The sequence below is a fragment of the Sycon ciliatum genome, chromosome 1, assembly GCF_964019385.1.
Source record: "Sycon ciliatum chromosome 1, ocSycCili1.1, whole genome shotgun sequence".
NCBI lineage: Eukaryota > Metazoa > Porifera > Calcarea > Leucosolenida > Sycettidae > Sycon > Sycon ciliatum.
In genome coordinates, this window is record NC_088643.1 from 54,609,749 (window position 1) to 54,619,879 (window position 10,131).

Here is a 10,131-nt window from a genome sequence, read left to right on the forward strand (position 1 = left end):
CCCCCAGTTTTCTCTCAAGTCTATTTCCACACTGGATACTAGTTTCTTATAGATACTTGTTTGGTTCCCAATAATTCTCCAGCAGAGCTACGTATTGCGAAGAACTGTGAAACTCATGCACCGGGATCATGTGTTTAATGGCCTGGACTGGCATTGAACTCCATGTCTCAATTATTCTATCAATGTTCTCTCTTGCTTCATAGGAATGCCTCGTACAACATGTTGACCGGCTTCAACTTGACCACTTCGAGTTCTGCAATGCCTGGTTTAACATCACTGTAAGTTCACATCGGTCATGTATAGTCTATCTATTGACCAGTACATTGTTGATGTTGTTAGTGTCTGGTATGCTGAGGCTATGCTGAGGGTATGCTGAGGTTGTGTGTGCATCAGGAGGCAGCAAAGTAGCTACCAGCACTAATGCTATTGTATTCTTATATGTACGATCAACTGTTATGATTGGCTTGACTACACTTTGTGATAACATTGTCTTGCACCTCTTGTATGCACCACACATCAGCTTGTAATGAGCTTCTGAGCTTTGATGGCATACGTTCTTGTTCCTGGTTAGCCATAAGCTTTGGTTGCCTTTGCACCATAATGGTTGACTGCGCAATGTATTACATGCACTGTAGCTAGTACACTGTAGCTGTTATGGATTTTGCCAGTATGGTACTAGTATCCGATCTAATGTAACAGTGGATAAACAACGGTAGTCTGCTTTGTCGTGTCTTCTTGCTTTGTCCAGAGATCTAAGTCACAACTTGATCAAGTCATTCTCTGATTTGAGTCAACTCTCAGCATTCACGCAATTAGTCACACTGTAAGTGGGTGGACTGCCTCACCTCATAACCCATACTCTCAACCCATACTCTCAACCCATACTCTCAACCCATACTCTCAACCCATACTCTCAACCCATACTCTCAACCCATACTCTCAACCCATACTCGTCAGGCGAAATTACTGGTCAGTCGGCGACACGCATTTTTCACAAAAATTTGCGTTTCACCTGCTGGGAGAGTATGCGTGTACTCGAATCTCATCCTGAGCACGTTTTTTCTTTCTTTTTTCAGCTCCAGTATAGCTGTATTTTTCATTGCAAAGCCCTCCTCGATTGATGTGTTCGTTGTTCAAACGAAGTGGACATTCAATCATGAAGGCAGAGGACATATGAGCCTGATTGGAGTTTCTCGTGGCATAGGACGGCCACACAGAGACACTTTGGGATTTTCTGAATATAAAATACCGTACGCACGATGCTGAGATCAATTTGTGCGATATCAAATTGTTTGTGATCTACCACATCGAGCAGAACGGGATCCAAACACAAGCTTACCGACGGTTAGGCTGCCGACCTGACTGGACAAATGATCCCTGGCTTCACCAGACGCCAGAAGTCGGACACCATGTCCTTTGCCGCGACGTCCATCTCCAAAAAGAACTCCATCTTCGTCGTGAAAAGGCTTGAAATACTCAATATTCAACTGAGATTCGCGGTCTCACCCTTTCTCAGATCGAATTATTTTTTGTTGTAGCAGTTGCAGGGCAGATCCCTGCCACTACTTCAACAGAAGATGGCTCCAAAGCATGCCTGGAACAAGCCATATCGAGGTTGCAAGCCACCCCTCTCAGCACTTTTTTTGAATAAATTCGAAATTTCAGTGGTGGAAGATATACTATGAAGAGAATTTCAAAAAGTATGTTTCGCGGAGCGATCGCTCAACCTACGTCATTCAAACTTTGCAGGATGGTTCAGACGTACATGCTAGGCATGGAACCACAGAAGATGATATCATAGCTGACACACAGAGTCACACACACAGCCGATTCGTGTGCACAGATACTAAATTAGTGGACGTCGTCATCTTCTTCCCGCTGATCTCAAAATTTAATGTACTATGACGTGCTATTTCGCCTGACGCTCAACCCATACTCTCAACTCATACTCTCAACCCATACTCTCAACCCATACTCTCAACCCATACTCTCAACCCATACTCTCAACCCATACTCTCAACCCACACTCTCAACCCACACTCTCAACCCATACTCTCAACCCATATGTTGTACCTGCGCCTGCACGTGTTGTCTCTTCGTCGTAGCTGCTGCTGTATTTGTGTCTCTGTGCTGCTGACCCGTACATGCTGCTGCGCTGCTTTGTTGCTGACCCGTACATGCTGCTGCGCTGCTTTGTTGTTGACAAGTGCACCTTTTTGTGCTGAGTACACCACCTTTTGTGCTGACGAGGGCACCAATTTCTGATATCATGTTTTCCTTTTGCCATGTCGTCGTCAGTTGTCCGACGGTCGTCGTGAGTTGTCAGACGTTCGTTGTCAGAGTGAGTTGTCCGACGGTCGTCGTCAGTTGTCCGACGTTCGTCGTCAGTTGTCAGTCATTCGTTGTCAGAGTCAGACGTTTGTTGACAGTCGTCAGTCATTCGTTGTCAGTGTTAGTTCTCCATTATGAGTACATACTCTCAACCCATGCTCTCAACCCCGGGATACTCTCAACCCATACTCTCAACCCATACTCTCAACCCATACTCTCAACCCATGAGTACTCTCAACCCATACTCTCAACCCATACTCTCAACCCATACTCTCACTCATCATGCCTGTTCAAACTCAGATTGACTTTTCCGGCTATGTCTTGATACATTCTTCCAATGCGCTCACCTCCTCCGAGACGCACATGTTATGGTGATGGCAGTTGATGAAGCAAGAGGCATATCTACACAAATTGCTATGGCACTGTTCCAATGTGCCTATTCCTGGAAGAGGGGTTGCTGCTCCAAACGTTGGAGCTCGTGCTTCCTGGCGACTGACGCGAGCTCCACCGTTTGGAGCAGCCACCTTCTTCTACAATTGCCGCCGAAGTCGCAACATGTCAGTTCATGCCTATTCCTGAACGAAGTAAAGAGTTAGGCGAATGAGTGAGTGACCATTGAATGACGTAGCTGTTACCAGAGAAATGTGGTAGCGTTCTCGCTTTTTCCGTAGTTTTTATTTAGTGATCTTTACGCTGGACTATTCCAGAGCACTCTTCCGCTGACTGGGGCCGGTTGCTTATGTCAGCCTAGCAACTAGTGCAGGTGTTGAAACGATGGTCTCCTGAACTGACATAGCGATGTGTTGCGCCACCAGTGGTATTACTGCGGAAACATTCAATTCGCTGGTGCTGGGGCCTGCTGCTGAATAAAAAAAAGTGTATTGCCAAACTTTGCTGCATTCGGCACCAGTTCATTTCCTCTTGATCTCAATGAGATTGAGCTGACAACCTCATACGTGCAATCCTTCTTTATAGACATCACATGTTCTGTGTTTGAACCATGCCTCAAATGCTACTCTCCAGAGATCTGTCGTACAACCAGCTTGTTGACACCAGTTTCAACTTTGCAGCAATACTAGCAGGAGACCCCTTCCACAAAACACTGTAAGTCTAATCAAGGCGAATAGTATTTTCCAGATGACTGTACACGATTTCTATGGTTTCCATGTGTGGAGTGATATGTGATTAGTGACTGAAGACTATGAAACCAGTCTATGACTAGTATGTGGAGTACATTGGTCTTTGTCCTTCTCCGATTATTGTTTTCTGTGTGTGATATGGACTTGGCCTGAGGCATGCTGGGCCATTACCTGTGTTGCTCTTACAAGTTTTGAACAGAACTTAGACCTTGATGTGCTGTTTGCGATTTACAGGAACTTGAAAGGCAATCGGCTCCAGTCCCTGAGGAACGTTATCTCACCAAGCTCATATCTCTTCACATTGTAAGTATTGATCCTTAGTATGCGTTGATTGAACCCAACATGTGTGTGCCCATGTCGTATTAGAAACTGTCTGTGGTGTGCCCTCTTGTTCAGTGGCCGACATTGGGATGAGTTGAACATAACTTCGTCCAATGTCATCCCCAGGAAATTGTTTGAAAACTAGCCTTGGAGTGCGCTGGTAATCTTCATTTATGTTGTTATTGCTGTGGCCTTAGCTGCACCTGCTGCACCAATTCTGACACCCCTGTCACCCTGTTTTTTTCTTCTGCTCCTGCTCTGTAGTGACTTCAGCTACAACAACATCACGTTTGACTCCATACTGTTTCAGAGTTTGTTTTCAAACACCTCAGCTGGCATCACAATGTGAGTTTTCACTGCATTCATTTCTTCACCAATGCTCACTTTGAAGTATCTGACAGCAAAGCCAGCCCTGGATTGAAATACTGTTCTGACAAGGAAGGGTCGTTACACAAAATTGGGACCCATCTGCGATTAGATACTATTGGGAGGCGAAAGCAATGAGAAAGAGAAGATGGGCACTGCTGTCACTATTTCGACATCATTGAAGCAAGAGGTCGCTAACACTTCCTGCCCCTTACAGCCAGCATTGGCTAAGTGAGTTAAAGAGTTTATATTGTACCAGTTGCCTTAGCGCACAAGGGTTTGCAGCAACTGCACAAAGGAAGAAGAAATAAAGCAATCAGAGAAATATCCCGATAAAGTGCAAGATCGATGAAAGCCGATTATCAGGAGCTCATGTAAAACTGACAATAAAATCAGTTTCAACGAATACAGCATCTGGATACAGCCAACACTGCTGAAAATCGGTTGTGGCGACAGACGCGATTAGGCCGGCTGCAGGGACGCCGTAATGTGGCACTCGCCCCAGCGCCATTCAAACTATTCCCTTTGGCAGTTCACGGTACAAACTTCAACAAAGCCCCGTGAATGCGTGCCAGGGGAAGGCTAGACAGCATGTCTCTAGACATCAATAGGCATTGTATGAAAAGCCAGTCAAAAGCACTAAAGAATGAAAGCCTGTTTCAAAGTTCCGTTTCACTCGCGCACCGGGCCCGAGCTGGCAGCACAAACAAACGCCGGGCACGAGCTGGCAGCACAAACAAACGCCGTACTCACACGAGACTGTTGGGCCAACGGATGGCCACAGCCATCAAAAACAGGAACAAACCCATCCACGGCTTCTTTCTCTTGCTAGCTGTGCTGCTGCGTGCATCCAACTGTTCTGCAATTTCTCCCTCCCACCCACGCCTCCTGGAATTTATTATCGCTCTACACTATCCTATGTCTCACAATGAGTGCCCTCAGCATGATGGTACCCCAAGCTACATGTACAATCATGTATTTTGATCTGTCCTAGCTCACTATTCTTGACAAATTATTCATTCCATTGCAATAAGCGCCGGTGGCCGGCGGGGGCATTTGGCGGCTTGGTCTGATTCCTAGCTTGTTGGTAACCGGCTTGAGATTTCAAAGGTTGCTATGACAACGTGCAGTCATGCGCAGGGCCACCCAACATGCATTTGGGGGCCCAAGAAAGACAGAAACGCGTTGCTAGGCAACAGCAAAATCGCTCGGCGAGTATCACGCTACTCGTGCAGCGCGCACGTTGGCGTAGGGTATCACGCTACCCTTGTGCTGTGGGGTACCACATTGGCCCTCGCTGGAATCAGACCCGCGCCCCGGATACCTTGCGCTGGCCTCCTGATGGCCAAACTCAACCAACTTGTGCTCTGTGACTGGGGTTGTGCATGTACTAGCAACATAACGTGGCCCAGGTCGGCAGACTTTCAATTAGCCAAGTGAGCTACTCAAGCCAGGGTGCATGACCACTATTCGCAGTACTTATTGTCCATGCAGCAGTCGGGTTAACTGGCTTCGCAACAATCCACGACAGTTATCATGCTACCTGACTCAGGTATTATATTGCTCACCAATAAAGCTTCTGTAGGTGAGGGCAGTGCCCGCTGTGGGATGTCCACACCAGCTAGCGATGGCAGACTGTAGAAGTGCGCAAGCCAGCCGGCACCGATTGCGGCTTATCACCATGCTGCACGGCCCGCTCCCCTCCTCTGCCAACATACATGCCATACGACAGTACAGCACGCAAGCAGCTGTCTTGCCAAAGGCCCAGAAGAAGGTAGCACCACTGGCGTACAACCAGGCGCGCCGAATCCTAAGTGGCGGCTGACCGGTGGGCGACCCTTTCTCCAGAGAGGGCCCTAGGCAGGGTTCAATGACCACATCATGGGCCACCCCCCTCAGCAAACCCGCTGTGAGATCCCCTCACAGCATTATGCCTCCTGTGAAGGTATCCACCCGTGCTGCATGATAGTATGTGAGTGACAAAGAATGACTTGCCACGTACACAGCTCGGTGGTAACTTGGATGGTGTCCAGCCGTAGCGTAGGCAGAGGCCATGCCTGAACACGTTCTTGGACAAGCTGAAACCATAGCGCTTCAGGGGACAACAATCCAACCAGCTTGCTGCTCCCTTTTTGGAAGCAATAGCAATGGCGTCATAGCAGAAATAAACATGTGTGTACAGCCAGAAACGGACGTGTGTGCACATAGGGGAGCAAGGGAAGCGCACCACGAGCTGTAGCAGCCAGAAACGGATACATGCGCAAAAGGGGGAGCACACCGCAACGTGCACGGCCGCCAGAAATGGGCATGTGCATACAACGGGGAGCTATTGGGTGCCAAAAAAGGGGGCACGGAAATGATCACGACTCCTGTTCGTGACAAGAAATGTCTTGTTGCATGCTGTCATCAGTGTCCCACACCAGCTCATTGGCGTCAGCTGCTGCCTGGTGTGCCATAGCCTCCGAGTGGGATACCTTGCGTGCACACACTGGCTCCACTGCCCTGTCGACAGTCGCCTGCCGTATTAGCTCTTCCTTCTAGTCATCTTCCTTGTGCTCCCAAAGCATACATAACACCAAGGATGCCCCTACCCCCGCCAAGAGTGTCCCTGTTGTGCTTCAGTTTAGCATCAAGACCATGCACAACAAATTCCTTTGACTTTGGGCTCATACTCAATGTAGAACTACAATTCAAAATGGAAGAACACTTGTTAGATTCAACCGATTCAAGGTATGCACTCAATCGTCATGCTGCCTTTCAAGTGTCATGGCGAAATCCCTTTGAATGGCTGGAAAGTCGCTAAAACTCGTTCAACGGAAACTACGAAATCGTAGTCTGCATTAAATTTCTCGCCGATCGATCATTTTCTAGGAATAGTAATACCGAAAACACTGCTGGAAAGCCCTTTCCAAGACCTTTCCAATGAGCTATTGTTTATGGCAATAGAATGTTTTGTTCCAGGTTTATGCCTGTTTGTACAGTGAACTACCAAGTGTGCATGCTATGCACGGTATGTGCACTGTACAAAACGTACAGTGCGGGTATACTGGTCGTATCCCAGGCGCAATGGGTTCTGCATGAAGAGTATACTCGTGATGAACGCGGGAAGGGTTTTAAGCGTGTTCAATGTATTACTTGCGTCGACGCGGAGGAGGCATTCCGTGTCCTCAGAGAATTGACTATGGGTTACCTTTGTCTTAGTGCATTTGTGGATAAAATAACCCAAAGGTGGCCTATGATTTATGTCGTTTCGTGTTTTCATTCAGAACAAGCTATGGTAACTACTTGAACGGAACGTGCCTGAATGATGCTGCCAACAGCCGCTCAATTCCTATTCAAAGCATTGCTTCTGGCAACCAATTCATTGATCTAGGTAGTCGAAACATACCTGATTGCGGTAAGCGATTCTCTCTCAGTATTGGCTTTCTCTTGTGCATTGTAATCTGTGGTGTATTTGTAAAATATATTCAAGTGACCCATTTTCTTGTCCCATGTTACTCGATGATATGCTCCTATAAGCTCACATCGTAAAATGACCATCTACCTTTGCTAACAAATGGATGAATGAGGAAATATTGTTCTCTATTTTCTTAACAAAATCTGTGTTATTTAGCATGTGAAAACACAACCTGGGGCTTGGACTGCAACCAGACGTGTGCTTGCAACGATCAAGTAGACGCCTACGCGTATCGTCCAGACTCCAGTGTTCCGTGTATGCTGCGTGGTGGACAGTGTCAGTGTCAAACGCATTGGGCTGGAAGAGCTTGCCAGGAGTTCACTGTCGGTGAGTGTGCATCTTGTTATCGCCTGTGAAAGCCCAGACGCAAAGCTGCGAGACAGGTGCAAGCGCTTCTTCTGCATCCATTACATGAAATCAAAGCAAGCAAAGGTGGAAGCATGCATGCAGTGGTGTACTTTCTTCAAGCATGGCCAGGAATGTATGCCATCACAGGGGCATGACTTTCTTGTGTACAGTCTACTTCTGATGAAGCGAACACCAATTATGCAGGGGTTATTAATTTACAGAAGGCATGGACCTGCTGTACAACATACTGTATGGCAGGAAATTTTCGGACGGAAATATTTTTGGACAAAGCCGAATTTCGACCTTTCGTACGGATTTTATTTTCGTACAGTGCTGCATGCGAAATGCACATGTTCGCAAGCAGTACCCACGTATAGTGTACATAATTTAACATGAACAAATTTTAGTACGGAATTAATTTTAGGACAAAAGAGGCCGTGTACGAAATCGTACGAAAATAAATTCCGTCCGAAAATTTCCTGCTATACAGTAGTACATTTGGAAGTAGAGAGACTGATGGATTTAGACGTCTCAGCCCATTCCCATGGAAAGTGCCAAATCAACACTCAGGGATTGAATCAAGTATGGTCAGACTGGAAATGGTTGAAAAATGCGTATGAACATCTCGGGATTGTAAGGAAAGGGTTCGGTTGGTTCTGAATGTTAGTTCGCAAGAAAATCAGATCACTTTTCGAAGTTCCGGTTCTTTTTTTTGATGTGAATGCGTATGCATTGCTATTGTTGATACCTACTGAACACATATTCTGGATTCTCTTCGCTGTTGCATGCAGTACGAGTTGGATGCTATGCGGCAAATGTATCAGCCGATTTTGAGTTGACGACTACGCCAATGTCCGGAACAATCCAATCTTGCATAGCAAGCTGCAATGCTAGGGGCTTATACCTGTCAGGGTCCTTCATAGATTCTGGCAATCGCATATCATGTGCCTGCCTACATAACTATGATCACCTCGGCTCCAAGAATGAGCACCTCTGTACACAGTCTTGTGGTAACACGACATGTGGAGGGAACAGTTCTATTGCAGTCTTCGCACCCAGAGGTAAGCACTCAGGTCATGTATGGGACATTTTCACTTCCTGTTTCTTTTCTCTCTCTCTCCTCTCTCTCTCTCTCTCTCTCTCTCTCTCTCTCTCTCTCTCTCTCTCTCTCTCTCTCTCTCTCTCTCTCTCTCCTATCCTTCCCCGCCTCCTTCTCTCTGGGTATAGCACATAACACTCAAGAAAGTTATTCACCGAATTGTGCCTGTACTCTGAGTGTATGGCATCAGAATTACTGCAGGTCCGATGTCATTATCAAGTGTCACCAGGGAAAGAACGTTATCTGATAACACTGTGTATTGTCACCTTTTCTCTCCAATATTGTTCGTTTCTGTAGCCTGTGAGTTCTCCGGCTGCAGCTGTAGTAGTCCAGATGGTGCTGTAACATGCAGCAACTTGACTGTCATGCCGCATGGGTTTCCCGTCACTACATCCAAGCTGTGAGTTTGCTCTCTTTGTGCTCACTCCTCACCAGCACTGTACTGCGGCATTCCTGTGTCATGATGATGATGATGTGAAAAATGCATGTCTCATTGCTATCCGAGAGACGCGCCAGTAGCGCCCTGCACAGTATCACTGCAGTGAGACTGAAGTCCAGTGCTGACACGTGATTGAACTTGTGAACTGTTTTGGTGTGACGCGCAAGCTAAACTTAGCATTCTCATCCTTGTAGTTATGTGCTTTGCACTGCTGCTTCCATGTCTACTTCTGTAGTTAGTGCTTTGCTTTGCTGCTTTCATGTCTACTTCTGTCCCGTGTCCCGATAATATGCAGGCTGCTTGCCGGCAATAAAATCCAGCGTCTGGTTGTGGCCGATTTCCCTGCCACATTGTCGCAACTAACTGAAATGTGAGTAATATGAAATTTGTGTGCTAGATGCTGACTTATAGTTCTGTTGAGTTCGAAACAGGACGACTGACGACACATTATCCAGACATTACAACGGGAACAGGTAGGTTGGGGGAACGACATTTATTATAGACGACGAGACAAGAGACCAAGACGAACGAAACGACTACATTGAAGAGTGAGAAAGAGATCAAGTCTGAACGGCAAGATAAAGGGCCTGGGTAGCTATGGCAAATATGGACGCGCAAATAGCTACCCAGG

At 46.8% G+C, this 10,131-nt stretch overlaps 1 protein-coding gene across 1 annotated transcript in view; it reads left to right on the plus strand.

Moving 5' to 3' along the window:
- Positions 1-10,131, plus strand: part of LOC135831088 (uncharacterized) — a 134,630-nt gene that overhangs the window by 83,371 nt on the left and 41,128 nt on the right. Inside the window, exons 99-108 of the mRNA XM_065343344.1 lie at positions 204-278; positions 749-823; positions 3,355-3,435; positions 3,705-3,773; positions 4,056-4,136; positions 7,424-7,554; positions 7,771-7,941; positions 8,754-9,023; positions 9,359-9,461; positions 9,796-9,870. Coding sequence (XP_065199416.1) covers positions 204-278; positions 749-823; positions 3,355-3,435; positions 3,705-3,773; positions 4,056-4,136; positions 7,424-7,554; positions 7,771-7,941; positions 8,754-9,023; positions 9,359-9,461; positions 9,796-9,870 — 1,131 coding nt within the window. The remainder of the gene's footprint in view (positions 1-203; positions 279-748; positions 824-3,354; positions 3,436-3,704; positions 3,774-4,055; positions 4,137-7,423; positions 7,555-7,770; positions 7,942-8,753; positions 9,024-9,358; positions 9,462-9,795; positions 9,871-10,131) is intronic.